The 26,104-nt window shown below is 42.3% G+C and overlaps 1 protein-coding gene across 1 annotated transcript in view; it reads left to right on the top strand.

Annotated features, from left to right (window-relative positions):
- Positions 1-395: 395 nt before the first annotated feature.
- The window catches only part of slc49a4 (solute carrier family 49 member 4), a 72,648-nt gene continuing 46,939 nt past the window's right edge, over positions 396-26,104 (top strand). Inside the window, exons 1-2 of the mRNA XM_048534774.2 lie at positions 396-830; positions 21,801-21,894. Of these exons, the coding sequence (XP_048390731.1) occupies positions 563-830; positions 21,801-21,894 (362 nt within the window). The 5' untranslated portion in view covers positions 396-562. The remainder of the gene's footprint in view (positions 831-21,800; positions 21,895-26,104) is intronic.

Consider the following 26,104-nt stretch of genomic DNA (forward strand, 5'->3'; position numbering starts at 1 on the left):
ACAAAGTGTAGAACTCTACACTTCGTTATCTCGGATTCTCCAGCATATGCAGTTCCTATTAACTCCTATGATTGTACATTGGTGCCAAATTTAATGAGTTGATATCTAAAACGCTCAGCGTCGGGATTGGGATTTGAACCCATGCCTCTGAGTCCTCACTTCAGGACCGCCCACAGGTACACACACCTCAGGTAAGAGGGGCGTGGCAGGAGGACAGCGCGCGTGCGCATTGTTGCGCGCCATGCCTCCCCGAGCAGGTGCGGCGATCACCTGAGACCGGGCGCGGATGACGTCAGGGAGCCAGGCACGTGTGTTGAGGACGCCATTTGCGTCGTGTTTGAACGCGGATTGCACGGTGACTTTGGGCTCGGGGTGTGGATAACGTGGGACGTCGCAGTGCGGGCGTGAATTACGTCACGACGTCGGAGCTGGGGGCGGGGAGCCGCGGGTGATCGGGTCGGTGCCGGTTCCTTGTTTTGATTTGGGACCGGGGCAGGTGGCGGACATACCTCGGCTGTAAACGGTCAGCCAACCGGGGGCCTCGGGTGCTGGGGGCCAAGAGATGTGGGGCGCCCAGCACGAAGAGGGCCAGCCGCTGCTGGGCCCGGCTGTGGTTGGCAGCCGGCTGTACGGGCGCCGTTGGCTGATCCTGGCCGCCTTCTCGGTGCTCGGATTCGTGCAGGGCCTCCTGTGGAACTCGTGGGGCCCCATCCAGAACTCGGCCAAGCAGGCCCTAGGTTTCAGCACCCTGGATATCACGCTGCTGGTGCTGTGGGGCCCCATCGGCTTCCTGCCCTGTTTCGTCTTCATGTGGCTGATGGACAAGAAAGGTGAGGGGGTGGGGGCAGAGAGTCCGCGGGGGGGGGGGGGGGGTGATATACAAATACGGGGCTATCGGGAGTGGGGGGGACGAGCGGAGTCAGAGGGGTAGGAGGCTTCACGGAGGGGGAAGAGAAATGTATGGGAGGAAGGTGTAGGGGAGAGGGCAGGACATGGAGTGGGAGAGACGGGGGCGGGGGTTGGGGAGGGGAGAGATGGGCGAATGAGGGAGACGGGGATGGTGAAAGAATGAAAGGGAAGTGTGGAGGGGAATGAGAACTGTTGGGTGAAGAGAATAATAGAATCATGGAAACCCTACAGTATGGAAGGAGGCTATTTGGCCCATCGTGTCTTTATTGTCATCCCACTCAGACCCAGCATACTTACCTTATCCCTGTAACCCTGCATTTCTCATTGCTAATTGACCTAGCCTGCGAATCTCTGTTCACTATGGGCAATTTCAGTATATCCAATCCATCTAAACTGAAGGTAACAAGGGGTAGAGCTGGATGAACATAGCAGGCCAAGCAGCATCAGAGGAGCAGGAAAGCTGACGTTTCAGAAAATGAAAAAGGCTCCTCTGATGCTGCTTGGCCTGCTGCGTTCGTCCAGCTCTACCCCATGTTATCTCAGATTCTCCAATATTGGCAGTTCTACCTAACCTATATATCTTTAGACTATGGGGAAGCCAAAGCACCCAGTGGAAATCCATGCAGACATGGGGAAACTTGGCAAAGTCCACACAGACAGTCGCCTGTGGCTGGAATCGAACCTGGGTCCCTGGCGCTGTGAGGCAGCAGTGCTAACCACCAAGGCACTGTGTTGCCCCTCTCAGGAGAAAAGGGATGGGGTTGGGAAGAGAGGATGGGATGGAGGATTTCAGTGGCGGTGATGAGGAATCTGGTTAATGGGCGAGAAAATGGAGGAGGGGAGATGTGGGGCGGGGATGAGAGGGGTTTGCACAAGGGGGCTGTGTAGGGGTGAGGAAGGAGTCTTAATTTGAGGGAGGCAAAGGGAGGGTTGGTGGAGTTAGATATGATCAGTCAGGAGATACGTGTGTAAGAGGAATTCTGATAGTCAGGTGGATGGAGAGTGAGAGCAGGTGGCAAGGAGCAGAGGTTGAGTGTTACATCTGGATGGATTTGAAGGATATAATTGCCTACACAGAATTCTAACTACTATTTCTTCCTTAACCAGCATCACTTATAACAGATCACCTGGACATTTTACCACATTTCTTTTTGTACAAGTTTATTGTATGCACATTAACTGTTGTCTGTTGCGTACCAGGGACAATACTTCAAAAGTGCTTCATTGCCTGTAAGGTTTGAGTGTTCCTGGGCCATGATAGGTGCTATAGAAATTAATATTTTTACAATAGAGGTGTGTGGAAGTAGCTGTATTTGTAATGTGTAGATTAATTGTGAAAATCAATTCCAAATGGCCGTCAAAAAATCTGCAAACTGCATTTGTGGGTTTTGAGCTTAAGATAGCAAAACAAAGGGTAGCTTTGTTAGTGATTTCTGTGCAATAGACTGGGTTGCTGCGTCCTTACCTCTGGCAAAGTTGTCTTGCAGAATGTTAGGAGAGGGAGCATTGCAAATCAAGCAGCAGGCGTTGTCAGTTTATATGTAGTGTTGAGTGAAAAGAGTTGTGTGACCTCTTGGAGTTATCATGCATCTGATGTGTGTGTAGTATATTTAGAATGAGTCTTTAACAGGATTGCAAACACTTTCATCCTAGTAAACACCTTCCACCCTATGTAAACATAAGCTTATCCCAAAACTCTGCTTCCTATGTTGGCTTGCAACAAGGCCTGTCTATCCATCACCCTGGGCTTTCTAACTTGCATTGGATCCCTTTTCACCATTACCTCATATTATGATTCTTATTCTTGGTCATAGATTCCTTCTCCCTCCCAATTTCTGTATTCTGCTCAAACACAGCAATGCTCAGATATAGCTCACTCAGAAATAGTAAAAACTGCACATTCTGGAGTCAGAGACAACAGTGTGGAACTGGAGGAACACAGGTCAGGTGGCATCAGAGGAGCAGGAAAGTTTGTTTCAGGTGAGGACCCTTGCTGCTCCAAATCTGGTCTCTAGCTATTTAGAATTGCTCACTGGTTACTTTGATTTTTAGCTGCTTTGGTTTTAACCTCAGGAATTCCATGCCAAAACCACTCATCTCTTTTCAAGATGATTCTTAAAGCATATCTGTTTGACTGATCTTTTCGTCATCTGTCTCAATATCCTGTTATGTGGCGTAATGTCAGGTTTTTAAGAGCCCTGTAACATGGCTCGGCATGCTTTCCTGACTTCATTGCACTAAAATGAATGCACATTGTTGCTGCTTTTTAAAGCGGTTGAATTGAAAAGTTCACATGTCAATCCTATCTTGCACGTCATCGTGAGTGAACTAACTCCACAGAGGCTGGTATCCTGTCGGCAAGTTACCCTTTATTTACTCGTGGAGAGTCCTTGACGTTGATCCAGCTTCCAAGCCAGCTCTGAGTGAACAGAACCTCTGACACTCAAATTTATATCACTCAGCTAGGACTCCCTGATTGGACCAGATTAACAACCCTAATCAGGGGACTCATTCTGAGATCCACCTGGCTGAAGTCGTTACAGTCACTACTGTATGAGATGGTGCAATCTGTATAAACAGGAGGAGTTGCTCTTAAACTGGAAAAGAAAGCAGACCATCAATTTCTAAGAACTGGTGGTGGTGATTGGTGGGGGGAAGATCAGTGCTGTGCTGATAAGAAATTCTGCAAAAGCTGAAGATGACACATGGATGTTGAGGAGCAGGAGTAAGCCACTTGGTGCCTGTAGCTTCTCTGCCATTCAATAAGATCAAAGCTGATTCGATTACTTCACTGATAATATTTCACCCCCTCACCAAGGGTCTATTTGCCTCTCCAGTTTGGTAGCAAAAACTGGAAGGTAGGTTATTATCTAAATGATACTAGATTTGGAAAGGGGGAGTGCAATGTGACCTGAGTGTTCATGTACCCCAGTCACTGAATGTAAGCATAGAATTGCAGCAAGCAGTGAAGAAGGCACGTGGTATATTGGAGTCAAGCATCACAGGTTCTTACTATCTCTTACATGTAATATTGGCCTTCATAGCAAGAAAATTCAAGTACCGTAGCAGCTTGTTACAATTGTCCATATTTTTGGTGAGACCTCACCTTGACGTATTGTGCAGACGTTCCGTTTCCTTATCTGAATAGGTTCTGACTGTGGAGGGAATGCAACAAACATTTCCCAGACTGATTCCTGGGATGGCGATAGTGACTTAAAACGAGACTGGATCAGTTAAAATTATATTCACTGGAGTTTAGAAGAATGAGAAGGTATTTCTTCAAAAGCTACAAAGTTATAACCTGATTATACAGGATTAACACAAGAAGGATGTTCCAGTTGACCAGGACTCTGTTCCAGAATCAGGACTCTGTCTAAGCATGCGGGTAAAGCCAAATAGGACTGAGATAAAGAGAAATGCCTTCACCCAGAGAATGGTAAGCCTGGGAATTCTCTGCCACAGAAAGAAGCTGAGGGCAAAACATTGAATGTTTTCAAGAAGGAATTAAATGTGTTTCTTGAGCCTTAAGAGATCAAAGGGTATGGGCAGAAAGCTTGTTACTGAGTTGATTGTGAAGCAGACTTGAATGGCCTACTCCTGTTTTCTATATTTCTCTGCCTTTAAATGAGAGATTTTGCTCCAAGTGCTCCTTGAGGAAGAGGGTTGCAAACATACTGAATCCTCTGTGGGGGGAAGAAATTCTCCTCACCTCTATCTTAAGAGGGTGATCCCTTATTTTTAAGCAGTGACTCCATAATTATAGATTTTCCCCACAAAAGCAAGCATCCTTTTCACATTTACCCCGTCAAGCACTTTTTAGGACCTGTTTCAATTAAGTCATTCTTACTCTTCTAAATGCCAGTGGTCCAGCCTGTCCAACCTTCTCTCATTACACAACCCTCTCGTTCCAGGTTTTGATCTGGTAAACCTTCCTGGAACTGCTCCTAATGCATTTACATCTCTCTTCAATGCATTGACCAATACTGTACAGTTTTCAAGACGTGGTCTCACAGTAACTTGCAAAACTGAAGCTTAGCCTCTCTGTTTTTGTTTTTATTTCCCCTCACTTTACATGGTAACATTCTATTAGCTTTCTTAAGTTCTTATTGTTCCTTAGTGACTAATGGAATAGGACACTCTGATCCTCCTGGATCTGAGTCCTGTACACTCTCCATTTAGCAAGTAGTTGCATTTTCTATTCTTCTTGCCAAAATAGACAGTTTCTCATTTTCTCCAGATTATACTCCATTCTGGAAGATCTTTGATTAACCTATCAATAGCCCTTTGCAGCCTCCGTCTGTCCTTTTAATGACTTATTTTTCTACCTGTCTTTCTGTCATCAAATTTAACAACCTTATCTTTAGTTTTTTCATCCAACTCGTTTGTGTACATAGTTTAAAAAAAATTGAGGCTCCAGCACTGATCTGCGGCACACTACTCATTGCAAGGAGAATTCCGTTGTAATTTAGGGGAGTGCATAAAAGGTGAAAATGCAGATATGAGAAATTAACAGACACATCGCACACACCAGACTAAAACCCTGGTTTGAGATTCGGCTGGTGATTGATTATTCTTTGTTTAGCTTTTGCACCTGTTCTGCATCCATATTTTGTTAATTTAGTTTGGCCTATTACCGCCACCTTTTACATTGCACAATTATTTCTTTTGTCATTTCATCACTCTTGCTTACATCCTATCACAGGCACCTTGCTCTCTCCTACTCTTTCCCCCACCCCCACCACCCCATCTTCATCTAGCTCTGTAATTGCTTACAACTTTATTATATCCCTTAACCTTTCTAGTTTTGATGAAAGATTCTTGACCCGAAGCATTAACTTTGCTCCTTTCCGGTGATGCCGAAAATTTTCTCCGTAATAAAGCATGTTTGTTTGGAGCATCTCTGTAGAAAGTGAAATCTTTTGACATCTCAGGAGGAATGGGATACAGGGGAACTTAGCTGCTTGGATACAGAATTGGCTGGCCAACAGAAGACAGCGAGTGGTAGTAGAAGGAAAATATTCTGCCTGGAAGTCAGTGGTGAGTGGGGTTCCACAGGGCTCTGTCCTTGGGCCTCTACTGTTTGTAATTTTTATTAATGACTTGGATGAGGGGATTGAAGGATGGGTCAGCAAGTTTGCAGACGACACAAAGGTCGGAGGTGTCGTTGACAGTGTAGAGGGCTGTTGTAGGCTGCAGCGGGACATTGACAGGATGCAGAGATGGGCTGAGAGGTGGCAGATGGAGTTCAACCTGGATAAATGCGAGGTGATGCATTTTGGAAGGTCGAATTTGAAAGCTGAGTACAGGATTAAGGATAGGATTCTTGGCAGCGTGGAGGAACAGAGGGATCTTGGTGTGCAGATACATAGATCCCTTAAAATGGCCACCCAAGTGGACAGGGTTGTTAAGAAAGCATATGGTGTTTTGGCTTTCATTAACAGGGGGATTGAGTTTAAGAGTCGTGAGATCTTGTTGCAGCTCTATAAAACTTTGGTTAGACTGCACTTGGAATACTGCGTCCAGTTCTGGGCGCCATATTATAGGAAAGATGTGGATGCTTTGGAGAGGGTTCAGAGGAGGTTTACCAGGATGCTGCCTGGACTGGAGGGCTTATCTTATGAAGAGAGGTTGACTGAGCTCGGTCTCTTTTCATTGGAGAAAAGGAGGAGGAGAGGGGACCTAATTGAGGTATACAAGATAATGAGAGGCATAGATAGAGTTGATAGCCAGAGACTATTTCCCAGGGCAGAAATGGCTAGCACGAGGGGTCATAGTTTTAAGCTGGTTGGTGGAAAGTATAGAGGGGATGTCAGAGGCAGGTTCTTTACGCAGAGAGTTGTGAGAGCATGGAATGCGTTGCCAGCAGCAGTTGTGGAAGCAAGGTCATTGGGGTCATTTAAGAGACTGCTGGACATGTATATGGTCACAGAAATTTGAGGGTGCATACATGAGGATCAATGGTCGGCACAACATTGTGGGCTGAAGGGCCTGTTCTGTGCTGTACTGTTCTGTGTTCTATGTTCTATATCTAGGCTTGCAGCTTCACAAATGGTCCTCTTTAAACAAATCTATTTAAAATGGAACGTAGCAGTGAATGTACGCTTTATACAAATCAACCAGCAAACACTTGCCCAACCACAACAAAGTGCTGCTTATTATTTTGATACTTTGTAGGGCTGTGCTTCATTTTGGAGTAGTTTAAGTAACCTCTGCTTTACTTACCCCAAAATATGTTAATGCATAGCAAAGTAAAAAGAAAATGCATTGTTGGATAGGAACTAGAGGACAAACTTTATATTCATTAAAAATTATTGCGCAGCAGATCAATGTATGACTCATTACAACGTGATTCAACAGCCCACAGTTGTTTGTTTGTGGTCACAAGTTATCATGTTAGGAAAGTTGGTTTCGTTTGACAAGCTCCAGAGACTGTAGTTATAATGTGCTGTTGAGCTGAGCTGCAGACTATTTTTGATACCGATAAACTCCTGTTAAACAGCTAGCTTTTACTTGTGGATTGTGTTTCCACCGTTATAAACGTAACAACGCCTGGCAATTATATAGCACTTTGAGCATAGTAAAATGTCCCAAGGCTGTTCATAGGAGCGATTATCATAAAAAAGTTTTGACACCAAGTGACAGGGTGAGATTGGCCCATGTCAATCTGTACTTGCTAATGAGAAAATAGATGGATGCATTTGAGCATTCAAACCACTTCTAAAACAAAACAAAACTTCAGTGGTCAAATGGAGTTGGCATCTCTACATCACGGTGTTCGTACTTTTTAAGACTTCAATCAGTCAAACATGCTTTTATTGAATAATGTCAGCACATTAGTTATGTGGTTAAAAAAAAGCGCCTTTTCTAATGACAGTACACAGCATTTGACACCTGCGTTGTATTCCAATTTGGAAAAAGTGGCAATGATTTGAATGATTAACAAGTATATTTTGAAGGGATGTTCACTAAGGCATGAAGGGACCATGCCTTTCTGTCTCGGTAAATTTCAGCAGTCCTGAAGTGCTTGACTTTGGTGCTGTTCCAGTTTTGGCCTCCTCTTTTTACCTAATTTTCATCATTTGCTCTACCTATTGTGGCTGCAAGTCAGCCTCTTATGTCTAAAGTACTGTCATTTCCTCCCTAAATCTCTCTGCCTCTTGACCGCCCTTATCCTGCCCTAACACAATCCTTAAAACTTAACACTTCAACAAAGCCTTCAGACACATTAGCACCTATGAAATAGGAGTAAGTCATTCAGCCCTTGAAGCCCAATCCAGCACTGGCTGATTTTTAAAAAAAACCCAAAAGAACTGCAGATGCTGTAAATCAAGAATATAAAGAGAAGTTGTTGGAAAAGTCTGGTGACACTTCCTCTGAACTGTTCTGAGGAAGAGTCACCGGACCTGAAACATTAACTCTGATTATTGTTCACAAATGCTGCCAGACTTGCTGAGCTTCTCCACCATCATTGGCTGATCTTCTGTTTCAACATCTTTTCATGTACTTTCCTTGTATCGCTTGATGTTTTTAACATGTAGAAAATCTATCAATTTCAGTGTTGAACACAGTCTTCGCGGTCCTTTGGTGTAGAGAATCCCAAAGCTTCACCACTCTTGGTTGAAGAAATGCCTCCTGAATCTAACACATTGTCTCCTGTTTAAGCCACCCCTACCCAGCAGAAACCTCCATCCTGCATCTCCCTGTTCCTGTAAGAAATTTCCCTGTTTAAATAAGATCATTTCTCATTCTTCTAAACTCCAGAGAATTTCATCTTTCCTCAAGACATCCCAGGAATTGGTTTGGTGAACCTTTGTTGCACTCCCTCAGTGGCAAATAATATATTAGTGTATAAAGAAACCAAAATCACGTCCAGTAATGCCATGTGTAGCCTCACCAAGGATCTAGATAATTTCAGGACGATATCTTTGCTCCTGTACTCTTGTACTTTTGATGCTCTTATGAAGCCCGTTGTGATATTTTAGTACTTTAAAGGAACTCTCAGTAGCCCAAGTTTCTGTTGAAGGCGCTATGTGATCGATTGTATCTGCCTGGAAAGAAGCTAATCTCGACATTTGATGAAACTCTGTACATCCAACAATGCAACACTCGCCCAGCGCAGCATGCAGAACCTTCTCAGTTCAATGTCAGTGTCTAACCAAATGAGCTAACCACTTTGACACTTCAACCAAACTGAGGGAAGGTTGTTGTCTCCTGTTTTGCAGCATCCAGTTCTCTGTTGCTGCTGGTTTCAAAACAGTTGTGCAACCAAGCACCACTTTCTGATGCGTAGCCATTATATCCCAAACAAAGACCTGCAATTAACAGTGAGAATCTTGAAGTCTTGGCTTTGGCACTGATCCACGGCATCCCTTAAACTCTTAGCAAATTTTCTATCTCAACTATTTTACAATGTTTATTTTAAGCTGCTTGCCATCACTGTTAAAATAGCGAAGAATAATTTAATTTGGTTGTGGGAAATTACATTAAGCATTCTGGCAATAACTTCTCAAATTGATTTCAAGGCTTTTATCTTAATTTTTTTTCCCCTTCAAAGTGACATGAGGGCTGGTACGTAATCTGGCTCCAGATTACTGCTCATTGCTTGTGTGTGAGAACTAGATTTTCTTGCCCTTTTAATTGAACAAATAATGCCTGAACATGAGACTCTTGCATCCGTTTGTTTTTATCACTGAGTGCTCTAACTGGAGGGAGAAAACACTGCCTGAGATTTAAGGGAGCTGAATGTTTTGTACTGGAAAAAGGTACCAAAGAACTGCAGATGCTCGAAATCTGAAATAAAAACAGACATTGCTGGTGAAACTCAGCAGGTCTGGCAATATCTGTGGAGAGAAAGCAGAGTTAACATTTAGTTAACAACAGTCCAAATAATGGTCACTGGACTGCAAAATGATGAAGAACAAACCTGGGAGCTGAGGGGAAACAGAAGGGAGAGAATCTAAGAAAAATACAGAATAGATTTAATGCAGTCAGCTTCTAAAGTTAGAGAATTCAGCATTGAGACCTCAAAGTTGTAAAGTGCCTAAGCAAAAATATGATTTGGTTTCTCGAACTTGCTTCATGCTTCATTGGAACATTACTGTGGGCCCATGAAGGAAGTATTAACATGAGCGTTGGCAGGAAAGTGGAGTTGAGGCCGAGTTGAGATCAGCCATAATCGTTTGAAATGGTGGAACAGGCTCAATGGGCTGAATTATTTACTGCTCCTAGTTCTCCTAACCAACCCTTTAACCGTCTGAGAAATGAATCCAAGTTTCTGTAATTTCCTGTTGTGACTTAACCTTTGGTTTCTGTCATTCTGGTAAATCTACATTGAAATTGCTCAATTACAAGTTTTCTTTAAAGGGTCATGCTTGGAACTATGCAAGAAACTGTAGTTGTGGTTGAACCGTTGGTTAGTGAAGCATTATTTCTGCCAACCTTAAGTGTGAAGGGCGGTGTCCTGTTATAGAATATAGAACAGTACAGCACAGGACAGGCCCTTCGGCCCAAGATGTTGTGCCGACCTATTATCCTATACTAAGATCAAACTACTCTGCACGCCCTACATTTTGCTATCGTCCATGTGCCTATCCAAGAGTCGCTTAAATGGCCCTAATCTATCTGACTCCACTACCACTGCTGGCAGCACGTTCCAGCCACTATCTGTAAAGAACCTACCTCTGGACATCTCCCCATGCCTTCCTCCAGTCACCTTAAAATTATGCCCCTTTGTAATAGTCATTTCCGCCCTAGGAAAAAGTCTCTTACGTCCACTCTATCTATGCCTCTCATCATCTTGTAAACCTCTATCAAGTCACCTCTCATCTTTCTTTGCTGCAATGAAAAAAGAATGAACAAAGAACAAAGAAACCTACAGCACAGGAACAGGCCCTTCGGCCCTCCAAGCCTGCGCCGATCAAGATCCTCTATCTAACCTGTCATCTATTTTCTAACAGTCTGTGTCCATTTGCTCCCTGCCCATCCATGTACCTGTCCAAATATATCTAAAAAAAGACGCTAACGTGTCTGCGTCTACCACCTCTGCTGGCAACGCATTCCAGGCACCCACCACCCTCTGTGTAAAGAACTTTGCACGCATATCTCCCTTAAACTTTCCTTCTCTCACTTTGAACTCATGACCCCTAGTAATTGAGTCCCCCACTCTGGGGGGAAAAAGCTTTTTGCTAACCACCCTGTCTATACCCCTCATGATTTTGTAGACCTCAATCAAGTCCCCCCCTCAATTTCCGTCTTTCTAATGAAAATAATCCTAATCTACTCAACCTCTCTTCATAGCTAGCACCCTCCATACCAGGAAACATCCTGGTGAGTCTCCTCTGCACCCTCTCCAAAGCATCCACATCCTTTTGGTAATGTGGCGATCAGAACTGCATACAATACACTAAATGTGGCCGAACCAAAGTCCTATACAACTGCAACATGTCCCGCCAACTCTTGTACTCAATAGCCCACTCAATGAAGGAAAGCATGCCATATGCCTTCTTGACCACCCTATTAACCTGCGTTGTCACCTTCAAGGAACAATGGACCTGAACACCCAGATCTCTCTGTTCATCAATTTTCCCTAGGACTTTTCCATTTACTGTATAGTTCGCCCTTGAATTTGATCTTCCAAAATGCATCACCTCACATTTGCCTGGATTGAACTCCATCTGCCATTTATCTGCCCAACTCTCCGGTCTATCTATATTCTGCTGTAATCTCTGATATAGTCCCCTTTGCTATCAGCTACTCCACCAATCTTAGTGCCATCAGCAAACTTGCTGATCAGACCATCTACACCTTCCTCCAGATCATTTACATATATCACAAACAACAGTGGTGCCAGCGCAGATCCCTGTGGAACACCACTGGTCACAGGTCTCCAATTTGAGAAACTCCCTTCTACTACTACCCTCTGTCTCCTGTTGCCTTGCCAGTTTTTTTTATCCATCTAGCTAGCACATTCTGGACCCCATGTGACTTCACTTTCTCCATCAGCCTGCCATGGGGAACCTTATCAAATGCCTTACTGAAGTCCACGTATATGACATCTACAACCTTTCCCTCATTAATCAACTTTGTCACGTCCTCTAAGAATTCTAGTAAGTTGGTAAGACATGACCTTCCCTGCACAAACCATGTTGCCTATCACTGATAAGCCCATTTTCTTCCAAATGGGAATAGATCCTATCCCTCAGTATCTTCTCCAGTAGTTTCCCTACCACTGACGTCAGGCTCACCGGTCGATAATTACCAGGATTATCCTTGCTGCCCTTCTTAAACAAGGGGACAACATTAGCAAGTCTCCAGTCCTCTGGGACCTCACCCGTGTCTAAGGACGCTGCAAAGATATCTGTTAAGGCTCCGGCTATTTCCTCTCTTGCTTCCCTCAGTAACCTGGGATAGATCTCATCCAGACCTGGGGACTTGTCCACCTTAAAAGCGTTAGCACACTCAATATTTCCTCAAGACCTGTCCTCCAGTCCAGGCAGCAGCCTGGTAAATCTCCTCTGCACCCTCCCTAAAGCTTCCACATCTTTCATATACTGAGGTGACCAGAAGTGAACACAGTACTCCAAGTGTGATCTAACCAGAGTTTTACAGAGGTGCAGCATAACCTTATGGATCTTAAACACTGTAGGGAATCTAATCTAAACTCAATTGCCCTGCCAATGAAAGCCAACACACCATATGCCTTCTTTACAACTCTATCAACTTGGGTAGCCACTTTTAGGGATCTATGGACATGGGTCCCAAGATCCCTCTGTTCCTTCATACTGCCGAGAATCCTGCCGTTAACCCTGTATTCTGCATTCAAATTTGACCTTCCAAAATGAATCACTTCACACTTTTCTGGATCGAATTCCATCTGCCACTTCTTTTCCCAGCACTGCATCCTGTCAATGTCCCGTTGCAACCTACAAGAGCCCTCCACGCTGTCCACAACTCCTCCAACCTTTGTGTCATCGGCAAATTACTAACCCACTCTTCCACTTGCTCATCCAAGCCTTTTATAAAGATCACAAAGAACAGAGGTCCCAGAATATATCCCTGCGGAATACCACTGGTCACCAAGCTCCAGGCTGAATACTTTCCATCTACTACCACCTTCTCTCTTCTGATTGACAGCCAGTTTTGTATCCAGACAGCAAATTTCCCTGAATCCCTTGGTACCTTACTTTTTGAATGAGCCTACCATGTGGAACCATATCAAATGCCTTTCTAAAATCCATATACACCACGTCCACTGCTTTACCTTCATCGATGTGTTTTGTCACATCCTTAAAGAATTCACAGAAGCTTGAGGCATGCCATGCCCCTGTCAGAGCCATGCTGACTATTTCTATTCAAACTGTGCTTTTCCAAATAATCATAAATACGATCTCTCAGAATCCTCTCCAATAATTTGCCCACCATAGAAGTAAGACTGACCAGTCGGTAATTTCCAGGATTAAGCCTATTACCTTTCTTGAATAAGGAAATGACATTTACCCTAATCATTTTCTGTACCTCATCATGACATTTGAATGATCTGTCAGTCTGGAGCTCAAGTCACTCGAGACGTTAATTGTTTTCAGCTTGTCATATGGAAACATGGAAGATAGGTGCAGGAGTAGGTCATTCAGCCATTTGACACGGAACACCATTTGATATGATTGTAGTTGAGCATGCAATTTCAGTATCCCATTCCTGCTTTCCTTTCATACCCTTTGATCCCTTTAGCTGCAAGGGTCACATTCAGCACCCTATTGAATATATCTAATGAAGTGCCCTCAACAGTTTTTTTTTGTGGGAGAGTATTCCACAGGTTCACAGCTGAGTGAAGAAACTCCTCCTCATCTCAGTCCTGATTGGATTACCCCTTATTCTTAGACCGTTTAGAAATCACCCCTTTCTGTCCTTTCATACGTCCAAAGTAAACCTCATGCTTTCTGCTGTTGAAATCTGCTTTCTAATACATTGCCCATTCACACGCTTGCTAATACCTGAATATAATGTTATGTTCCCACCTGCGCTGTTTACAGTGTGACAGTGCCATTAGCAAATTTGAACCTGCAGCTTTCCATCCCATCATCATAGTTATTAAATGTGGTTGTCATTTGCGGTATCAGGACAGATTCTTGTGGGACGCCACTATTCTCATCCGATTAGTACACTTTCTCTTCCTTAAACAAAAGTGTATTACTTTATTGTTAACAGATGTCCCAAAGTGCTTTGCACTCAGAAAGGTACTTTGAAGTGTAGTTGTTGTACAACAGGAAAGAGAGCTGCCAGGTTGCACTCAGCAAGCTCCCACAAGTAGCATTGTGATCTCATTTTTTCATGATGACTGCACGCTAAATATTGCCCAGAACACTGGAGATAATTCCCCATCTCTTTGAAAGAGATATACATACATCTGAGGTGATAGTCTGGTCTTCAATTAAATATTCATCTGAAAGATATAAAATTTAAAGTTAAATCATTTTAGCATTGAGGTACAAAGGAATTTATTCTTTCGGAAGTTCGTAAATTTCTGGAATCCTCCACTCAACAGAGCTGTGCAGGCTAAATCACTGGAACTATTTAAAGAGGAAGTAGTTAGATTATTTTGAAATCTGGAATTGAAGACTGAGGGGCTTGTGTGAGAGGGGACTTGAGGCCTGGAACAGTTTAGCCATAATCTTAGAGAATGGGGGTGGCACAGTGGTTAAGACTGTTGCCTCACAGCGCCAGGGAACGGGGTTCAATTCCACCCTTGGGCGTGTGTGCAGAGTTTGCACATTCTCCCCGTGTCTGTGTGGATTTCCTCCAAGTCCTCCGGTTTCCTGCCACAGTCCAAAGGTGTGCAGAGTAGGTGGATTAGCCATGCAGATTTGCCCGTGGAGTTGAATAGGTGCATTATAGGGGAATGGGTCTACTTGGGATGCTCTGAGGGTTGGTGTGGACTTGTTGGGCTGAAGGAAGTTTCCACACTGCAGAGATTCTACGATTCAATGAATGCCAAGACAAGTTTGAGAGGCTGAATGGTCTTACTCCTGCATCCTATTTTTATGTACTTCTGAAAGATATCACCTCTAACTTTCCACAATACTGTATTGAACTGAACTCTCAACTTGTGGATTCAGGTTGAGAATTCTACCCATGATGCCATGGCTGGTGATGACTGTATCGTTACTTTAGCTCCTGTCACTCAGCCAGCTTACTAACAAGGTAGTTAGTTTAAACTTCAGCCAACACTGGCTTATGAGGGATTTCAACAAGTATCTTTTGGAAGTTCATGTAATTATATACATAGGCTTTACACTGCCAGCTTGTTTGGCCAAAAATTCAATTCGTTTTGCCAAGCTTCTTCAACCACTGGAGGTTTTGATAGTAATAGTCAGTTTCAACTTTAGCATAGTGACCAGTGACGATATACTCTGTTTGATGGGAAACTAGGAGAAGTGATAGTATTCTTATGAAATTAATAAGCGGCAATCAGTTGGTCACCCTGTTATAGAAATGATATTATTAAACTGAAGAAGGCTCAGAAGAGATTTACCAGGATGTTGCCAGGAATTGAGGGATTGACTTAAAATTAGAAGCTGGATAGACTTTGACTTTTTTCCCTGGAGTGTAGAAGGTTGAAGGGTGACCTTGTAGAAGTTTATGAAATCATTAGAGGTATAGATAAGATGGAAGACAAGTGTCTGTTCTCTAGGGTGGGGGATTTTGAGACCAGGAGGTGTATTTCCAAGGTGAGAGAAGAAATATTTTAAAAAGACATGGGGACAACTTTTTTTTTTACGTGGTTCGTATATGGACTGGACTTCTGAGGAAGTGGTAGATGCAGGTACAGTTACAACATTTAAAAGATATTTAGATACGCCCATGAATCAGAAATGTTTTGGACAGACATGGGCCAGGCGCATGCAGGTGGATCTAGCTCTTTAGCTTGTGATTATGGTTGGTATGGACTATTTTGACTTAAGGGTCTCTTTCTATGCTGTGTGACCTATGACTCTATAAGTATGGTTTGTAATGGGCAATAATGACAGCCAGTTTCCAGGCAAGTCCTTGGTTTTGAACCACGTTAAACAATTAAGATCCAATACTGTAGTCATGTTTCTGCAATTCAGTTATGTTGGCCTATAAGATTCTTGAGTAGATCTGTAGCTCGGGTTGTGGATGCTGTGGTTGGTTCGCTCACTGAACTGGCTCATTAGTTCACATATCTTGGCCTAAATTAATCATTTACATTCTAGAGTTGGATTTTGTTGGGAGTACTGCAACTGAGGCAAATAACCACATGACTGTCAATGATATTGCTTGAATCACCATTATTTTACAAATTTAGAGATCTTCTTGAGTTCAATTAACTGCATTTCTGGCACTTAACAGGCTGTGTGGCATTATTGTAGATTCTGACTCTGGCTGTGGATCTTTCATTATGGAGCCACAGTAGCAGCCGTGGGTTTTTATAGACTGCTAATGCCACTGTGTACATCCTGCCTTTGCAGCTAATGATCTTGTAGTTTCCTAAGGGGTAGAAGAAGGTTTGTGTCCCGTGATACGTATCACATCACATCCTTGATTTTATAAGGATGAAGGAAAATCTTTTACTGGTATCACATATAAATGCGAGGGACAGTGATGTAGCACTTTGGAGTTGCATGGTTAAATATGTTGCCCCGTGTAGCCCGGCCTGATTGGTAAAAGGAATTCTGAAATCGATTCAGATGGAGCAAATGCTGGCAATGTGTATCAGGCCAACAAACAATGTGAAGACCAACTTAGGTTGGTATTTTGCCTGTGAGCCATTTCTTAAAACTAACTGCCAAAACGCTCAACCTATCTTTCTTTCATATTGGGTGCTCTATAATACTGTTTGAATTTTCCAGCATTTATGTTGTTCAATCCATTTTTTGAGATGCATGTTAGTTTTGAAGCCCTAATAATGCACATTCTCAGCTTCTGGTCTTAAAAGTTTGACTAACTGCTGTTTGAGCAAGGTCAGTAAGTCAGGGGCTTGTGATAGCAGGAAGACATTTAATGACAATACTGATAAGAAGTTGCTGATCCTTCAGTTTGCTGTTCTAGACTGTAAAAAGTCTGTCTCGATGTTTGACACTGGGACATTTCAGGATTTTTTCATTCATACTGACTCTATAAAACTCGTTAACAGTATTTTCCAGGTAGTCTTTATTGGGTGGAGGAAATGGATTTGAGGGCAAATATGTTCGTAACCACCCTGTTCAGAAATGTTCACATACATCTCGAGAGCAGGTAGTCTTGAACCTGTGCCCTCTGGCTCAGAGGTAAGAATTTTGCATCAAGACATAGACAATAGGAACATGAGCAGGCCATTCAGCTTTTCAAGCCGCTGCACCGCTAGTTGTGATCATAGCTGATTGTCCCACTCAGTAACCAGATCCCACTTTTCCCCTGTATCCTTTGATCCCTTTAGCCTGAAATGCAATATCCAACTCGAGCGTCATTCTTGAAATGAGCCAATGTTTTGGCCTCACCTGCTTTCTGTAGTAGTGAATTCCAGAGGTTCACCACTCTTTGGGTAAAGAAATTTCTCCTCCTCTCAGTCCGAAATAGTTTATCCTGTGTCCTTTGACTGTGACCCCTGATTATAGCGTCATGCAGATTAATGCAAGATCTAAGCTACTCTTGTTCTGCTGTTTTTTAATATGGACCCTTCTGCCATGTGGAACACCTTTGTGCATCTACCCTGTCAAAGCCTGTTTAGAATTTTGTATGCTTCCATGAGATTCCCCCCAACTGTGTCACAAGCATCCTAATGAAGATGGGTTAAGAAGAATTAAAAAAAAACAAGTGCTTCATAATTAGTCACCAAGTCACTTACTTAATTGAAACATATAAAATAATCAGAGGGTTAGATAGGGTGGATAGGGAGAGCCTTTTTCCGAGGATGGTGACGGCAAGCACGAGGGGGCATAGCTTTAAATTGAGGGGTGAAAGATATAGGACAGATGTCAGAGGTAGTTTCTTTACTCAGAGAGTAGTAAGGGAATGGAATGCTTTGCCTGCAACGGTAATAGATTTGCCAACTTTAGGTACATTTAAGTCGTCATTGGATGAGCATATGGATATACGTGGAATAGTGTAGGTTAGATGGGCTTGAGATAGGTATGACAGGTCGGAACAACATCGAGGGCCAAAGGGCCTGGCCTGTACTGTGCTGTAATGTTCTATGTTCTCAGCATTACCTAGCTGTGGTGTGTATACTATACTGTAGCTTGCTGTGATTGGTGGAGTGTTCATTAAAGGAACTCCTGTTCTTAAAAATGTAAATTGAACTTTCAAAATCTAAATTTTTATTTGGGGTTGGGGCAAGGATTTGTAGATATTTTCTGGTCTTGATAATTGGAATTTTTCTTTGAAAATTGAGTTATATTTTTATAAAATTATTTCATTTTCAGTGACAAATTTGTTCAACATCTGATTGTTTCTTGAAATTGCATGCTAGAAATTTTTGTTTGCAATAGCTCAACTCTCATACTAAAAATCACATACTTTCTTCAAATATCCTTTCTTGTCTTTGTTACTGTGAGACTATGTAATTGTGTTTCTCTCCCTGTTTGAAAACAGTTAACCATACAAGTAAACCATGAGGGCATTTGAAGGAAAGCTGACAGAATGTCCAAGGAATTAGGAGTAGTGTGCCAATCTTTGCAAGCTTTACGCATAATTTTGTCATGACAAAATATTTACATGACTTTCATTGGGCTTCTGAAAGCCCTATTTTGTAATAGTTCACTTCTTCAAAAATTGTTTTTTCTTTAATCAACCCCTGTCAGAGTAATTTCTGAAGAAGGGTCTTGACCCAAAACGTCAAACATTCCTGCTCCTCTGATGCTGCTTAGCCTGCTGTGTTCACCCAGCTTCACACTGTGTTATCTCAGATTCTCCAGCATCGGCAGTTCCTACTATCTGTCTGAGTATGATGATCTAGTGGTCATTGAACAATATTACAATGTCAATTCACTCAGATAATGATATTGAGTATGTAACTGCTTGAGTAACCTATCACTGAGTTGTTGGTGAGACCGCGTTTGGGGTTTTGAGAACATTTTTGGTCATGCTGTTATAGGAAAGACACAGCTAAACTGGAAAGTGTGCGAAGAAGATTTGCGAGGATATTGCCAGGACTAATGGGAGAAGTGGGCTAAGATAGGACTTTTTCCTTGGAACGTAGAAGAATGAGGGGTAACCTCATGGAGGTGTATAAAATCAGGAGGGGCATAGGTAGGATGAAAGCATATAGTCTTTTTCCCAGGGATAGAGAATTGAAAACTAGAGGGTATAAGTTTTTAAAGTGAGAGGGGATAGATTTAAGAAGAACCTAAGGGGTGAGTTCTTCACACAGAATGGTGTGTATATGGAATGGGCTACCAGAGAAAGTGGTTTAGGCAGGTACAATAGCAACATTTAAAAAACATTTGGATAGATACGTGGATGGATAGGAAGGTTGAGAAGGATATGGACCAATGTAGGTAGTTGTTACTAGCTGAGTGGGCAACATGGAACAGTTTGGGTCACAGGGCCTGTTTCCATGCAGAATGACTCGATGACTCTGACTACTTCGAGGAAGTTAGGGGTTTAATGGAAGTATTCAAGATTTCTGGAGGAGGCTGGTGAAATTCACGTTTTCTTTCTTTTTTGGGGTGTGGGCATTGCTGGCTAGACGTGTGCTTATTATCCTTCCCTATTTGCCCAGAGAACAGTTTAGAGTCAATGACATTGCTATGGGTCTAGAGTCACGTGTAGGCCAGACCAGGTAAGGGTGTCAGTTTCCTTCCCTGAAAGGCAAAAGTGAACCAGATAGATTTTTGCGATAATCAACAGTAACTTCTTAGACATTATTAGACTAACTTGTGTTTGGGTACAGATTTTTATTGAATTCAAATTTTGTACTCTACAACTTGCACTTCAAGCCCATGTCTCCAGAACATAAGCATGCGGTTCTGGATACGATCCAGTGACTTTACCACTATGTCAGTGCCTGCCCTAATGTGTACAGTGGGAGATGATATTTAAGGCAGTGGATTATTGCCATCCATTGCTAAGCTAGGTCTTGCATTTATGTAGCACTTTTCATAACTAAGGGATGTCTTGAAGTGCTGTGCAGCCAGCGGAGGACTCATGCAACATAGCTGTTATTGTAATGTAGAGAAATTCAGTAACATTTTGCAAACAGCAGGGTTCTGCAAACAGCAGGGTTCCACAAATAGCACAAAAATGTACAAATCGTTTCCCAGTGATGTAAGGTGACTGGCAAATATTGGCTAAGCCACCAGCGGGAACTCTGCTGTCCTTCAAGATAGCACCATGGGATCTTTTGTCTGCACCAAGCAGCGCAGGCCCTTGGTTTAACATCTCATTCAAAAGGTGGCGTTATTGGCAATTGTAACACTCACTCAATACTGCCAGAGTGCTAATAGAACATAGAACATAGAACTGTACAGCACAGTACAGGCCCTTCGGCCCAAGATGTTGTGCCGAACTTTTACCCTAAACCTAAGGTCTATCTAACCTCCACCCCTACCTTATACTATCACATATGTGTCTATCTAATAGCCGCTTAAATGCCCCTAATGAGGCTGACTCCACTAATCTCTCCGGCATTGCATTCCACACCCCTATTACTGTCTGAGTAAAGAACCTACCTCTGACGTCTCCCCAATATTGACCTCCTTTCACTTTAAAACTATGCCCCCTCATAAAAGCTACCTCCACCCTAGGAAAACGTCTCTGGCTGTCCAGTCTACCTAAACCTCCGATCATTCTGGACACTTCTATCAAGTCACCTCTTATCCTTCATCATTCTACAGAGGAAAGCGCTAGCTCTCTCAACCTTTCCTCAGAAGTACAGCATGGAAACAAACCCTTCGGTTCAACTAGTCCACACCATGTTCCCAAACTAATTCATAATCTAAACTAATCTCTCAATTCAAGTCTCAAAAGCCTGACCTGTGATGAATGTTGCCAATTGAGCCACAACTGAGACTGTGTTAGGTATTAGGGTTAAAATGTTTTGTTACCTTTAGTCGTTTTGGTTTCACATTCTTATACCCTAGTTTAGAATGTTCTCATCACTTCTGTCTCCAGCTCAAAGATTGTACCGCTCTTCAAATCTTTTGCCTTTGGATTCCGACATTCCCCCTTACTGTTCAGTGTTCGTTTTCCTGTGAACTGTGTTTTAGATATTTTCCTATGTTAACAGCCCCTTGCAACTGTAATTATTTGAGACAATTGCTGCATTTAAGAAGGAATTAATTAAATGAATGAAGACAGAAAATATTAAAGGGTGCAGGGTAGGGCTGGGAAACTGAGCTCTAGTAAGTGATTGATGTGGTACTAGCACAGTGAACCATATTGACCTTCTTCTGTAAAGAAAGTTCTATGATTCTAATCTCTGCTAAATAAAGAAATCATCCAGTGATCTTGTTGACTTCTAAACAAAATTAAAATTGGAAAATGTTGAACTTCCTTTCCTTTATCGTTTATGGAGCTTTTTTATTTATATCTTGACCTTTGTGGTAAATTCTGAATAGACACAAAAGAGGAAAATGCTCCTTAATGCAACATGTGTGGGAAACTGGTCCCCTGCCACTGTATACTGGGTAGGTCGGTTGCAAGCAATAGTTCAGGAGGTGTACATGGCTGTTGACTTTCTCTGGGTTGTTCTGTTATTTTCCCAGGCCTTGGAAGAAGAACGTTTATACAGCTTTCCCTTTGCTTCCATCACTGGCCAGGGGAGGGATGGCGATTTGAAGATGTATTTATTCTCCCCCTCACCCCCCACCCCCACTAAGAAAATGCTCTTTATTCTGGTTTGTTTGTATAGTCATGTGTAATTGAATTTAGTTTTTCATCAACTGCTGTCTTCTCAGGCCTGCGGCTGTCTGTGGTTCTCACTTCCTTCTTCATGATGACCGGTGCGTTGCTGAGATGTATTCCCATAGATAACCAAACAGTTAAGAAATGGTAGGTATCATTGGACTGGGCAAGTTGGGACTGAATGATAGAAAATTAGCTATTTGCTAAGACACCTGTACGGTTCTGAAGAAAGGTCATTGAACCAGAAATGCCAACTCTAATTTCTCTCCACAGATGCTGCCAGAACTGTTGAGATTTTCCAGCAATTGTTTGATTTGTTTTGCAGCTGTCTTTTTGGAAGATTTGTGTAAAGCATCAGTGCATAATAATTTGATGCAGACTTGCATCTCTATTAAGAGTGTGTGGCTCAAGACAGGATCTTTGCATTGTGCCATTGGTTCTGTATACATTACTGCCACTATAGGTGCAGAGTGATCTTTTCTAGATCTCATCCAGATATATTTTCCCTCATTGACAACTTAATGCAAAGAGTACCTGTACATAATCATAGAACTCTTGTAAATCTCAAAGGCAGTCTGACCATATGTAATTCAATGTTTAAGTGCATCCCTGGAAGGCTACAGCAAATTCATTCAAAATAAAGTAGCATCGAAAATACCCCGTGAACATTGGAGTGTGGTTTGGTACGTGCTTTCAAGGAGACTGAGCTAGAGTCATCAGCATTGGAATATCACAAGTTTAGCACAGAATTAAGCAGGTTGTTTTTTTACAGAAATCAGATAGGAAATAATTTTTATTTTAAACTGGCAAACTTTAGCTGAGTGCTACGTGTTCAGGTTTAATGTGAAAGGATTTTAAAGTGTATTTATATCTCCTTGTAAACTAACAAATTTATACAATTTGCACATTGAAATGCAAAAGGTCTCTGTTTGCTTTTGTGAAAAGAGTGCCATTAAACATCACTGATTTTCAGAAATAAATCAATGATAGATATCCCTTCCAATTGTGTGCACACGAGTGCAGTCGAAAGTTTCTGTCGTCTTTTAATCTATGGGATTATTGATACTTAAATATATTTATGAAAGCAAATCTGTTGTATGAAATAAAACTACATTGTTAGACATTTCTTGGATTTGACCAAAATCTTAAAGTTTAAGTACTACATTTTGACTATTTAATTCCCTGTGTAATCTTAAACCTAGACATGATTGATTTTATGACTTGCCTAATGAGCCTGGCTGGTACTATGTTTTAAGCTTTTTTTTATTTTTAATTGAAGTTAACTACCTTGTATTTCCTCCTCTAAGGATCACTAGGAAGAATTGGAAAAATGCTGACTGCATTGCATATGAAAGTAATGGCAGGAAGGTCTGTTAAACATCTAAAGAGCGTTAGTGCTTAACAGGCTTGGAGGATTACTGCACCTAAAAGAAAAATCTTAGAGGTTAAACAGACAACAGTAATGGCAGTCCCCTTGAGCGCACTGAAATTTTAAGTTGAGGTTGGGCTGTGTGGCGTTATGAGTTGGGCAGACTAGCAGAAAAGGAACATGTTCCAAGAGACCACAAATATCAGACCATGGCCTGGAATTTGCTCTGGTGATGAATCAGTTCAGACAGCTGTTTTAGACTTGAACTGTTTCCTGAGTCAGACTTGATGATGAAGGCAGCACACTCATACAGTCATGGAGATGTACAGCATGGAAATAGAACCTTTGATCCAACTCATCCATGCCGACCAGATATCCTAAATTAATCTAGTCCCATTTGCCAGCACTTGGCCCATATTCCTCGAAACTCTTCCTATTCATGTACCCATCCAGGTGCCTTTTAAATGTTGTAATTGTCCCAGCCTCCACCACTTCCTCTGGCAGCTTGTTCCATACACGATTTGAGAGGTCATGTTGCGGCCACTTTTGGAATAGTATGTTCAGTTCTGGCCTCCCAGCTATAGAAAATATGTGAAATTTGAAAGGGTTCAGAAAAAATTTACAAGAATGTTGCGGGGTTGGAGGGTTTGAGTTATAGGGAGAGGCCGAATACGCTGAGGCTATTTTCCTTGGAGTGTCAGAGCCTGAGGGGTGACCTTAAAGAAGTTTATAAAATCATGAGTGGCATGGCTATGGTGAATAGCCAAGGTCTTTTCCCCAGCATAGGGAAGTCCACAACAAGAGGGCATAGGTTTAAAGTGAGAAGGGAAAGATTTGAAAGGGACCTAGAGGGCAACTGTTTGATGTATTCTTCATTTAGAAGTCCAACTAGAGCATCAATTAACGAATCCTGAAGCACCCCACATCTTTATAATTGCAAGGTGAGCAAATGGCCCTGAGTGAGTTGCAACTACTGTTGAAGCAGTTGTGGTCATAAGAGATGGATGAGTAGGGATGGTTATATCCTCTTAAACAATCAACACCATCAGTTGTCTTAGTGTTGGTGCCTTGTTTATCTCATCCCCTCTGTGGATGTGCTACTTGTCAGCAGCAACACAGAATTGGAAAAGCAAAGTTGGCTCGTTTTGTTGATTGTTGCGCTGCCAGTTTATTGAAGCTAGACAATCACGAGCTGAAAGAAAGAAATGGGAAATCTGTGCCACAAGGTAGCGGGCCTGTATGCTTTAATAGACCTTTTCTGTTTGTTTACCATGGTGGTCAGTCACCAAACATATTTGCAAAAGACTGCCAATGTACTTGTAACAAAATGACTACAAGAACTACTTAAAAACAAGCTCACAATGATTATCAGCAAAAGTCAGCTGTTACCACAAAATAACCTTACTGGCACCCCAACCCCAATGAAGGGTCATCCCTATCCCTCTCAATCTTCTTGTTCAGCAAATTTATTGCAATCTATTCCATTATCCAGATTGTTAATGAATACTGAGAATAATTGAGGCCCCGAGACCGATCCCTGCAAGGCACCACTAGTCACAGCCTGCCAATTTGAATACTTACCCATTATTCCAATACTGTTTACTGCCACTCAAACAATTTCTTGTCCATGTCAGTAATTTGCCTTCAGTTCAGTGGGTTTCTGCCTTAGCTGACAACCTCTTGCGTGCGGCTTTCAAAATCTTTTTGGACCTCCATACAAACATCCATTAACTTACCTATGTCCACCACCTCTGTCGCTTTTCCAATGACAGCTTTGTCAGACATGGTCTACCCTTTGTGAATCCATACTGACTCTCTCTGGTTAACGGAAAATTTTCAACATGATCATTTACCCTATCCTTGATTATAACAAAGGTTTTTCCTACCACAGATGTATGGCTAACTGGTCTGTAATCCCCTAGTTTCCCTCTTTTGTCCTTCATAAAGAGCAGAATGGCCTGAGCAAATTTCCAATCCAGAGGTACAAACCCAGGATTCAGGGAACTTTGAAAGGTTATGTTCAGGGCATTGTCACCTGTGGAAGGAAACCATTAGGTCCTGGTGATTTGTCACTGTTCAGTTCCATTAACTTCCCCATTATTGAAGATTTATTTAAGCAAATTTTATTTAAACCCTGTCCCTGATCCTCTGTTAATTTCTTTGCGGCTTGCAGCAAGTTATCCTCCTTATCTGCTGTGAATATTGAGGCAAAATGCTCCTTCATTGTGGCTGCCATTTTCCCGTGGTCTTTGACATTATCCCTACTGTCAGCCTTCGGTGCACCATTGCACTCTTAAATAGCCACTTTCCCTCTATATAACAATGAAATACCTTCTTATTGTCTCTTATGTCCCTTGTAGGTTTCTTGTCATTACCCTTTTTAGCCACTTTTATAGGCTGCTTTGTGGCCCTTTGGCAGTCTTTACGTTTGTCCCACAGTGGAATCTACTGTTCTTTGAATTTTTCTAAGGCCTTTCGTTTAAGTCTATGCTGCCCCTTACCACCTCAGATGTTCATGCCCTTTTTGTTTGTGAGGTGGAGCTTTGCCTACTAGTGGGTGAAAACTGCTTCAGGATAGCATTAAAAGTTTCTTTAGACACCCTCCACTGTTTTACCTATTAGAAGAAACCTTTAAGATGTGGAACAGAATTAGGCCATTTAGCGAATTGAGTCCGAATTTTGCCTTTTTACATCCTCCATCGACATAGAAGAGATTCTGTTTCTCATCAATAATGCTACTTCATCCCCTCTCCCATCTTCTGTGTCCCTCCTGGCAACTTTATAACTTTAGAATCTTTATTTCTCAGTCCTGATCATCCAGCAACCATGTCTCCATAATGACTACTATATCATGGTTTCCGATTTGAATCTGTACCTGCAGCTCATTTAATTTGTTTCTTACACTCTGTGCATTTGTAGAAAAAACTATAATTTTGCCTGTACACACTGTCCTGTCTTTCAGCAATTTTTATTATTTCTCCCTCCCTA

This window comes from Stegostoma tigrinum, chromosome 7 (genome assembly GCF_030684315.1).
Source record: "Stegostoma tigrinum isolate sSteTig4 chromosome 7, sSteTig4.hap1, whole genome shotgun sequence".
Taxonomy (NCBI): Eukaryota; Metazoa; Chordata; class Chondrichthyes; order Orectolobiformes; family Stegostomatidae; genus Stegostoma; species Stegostoma tigrinum.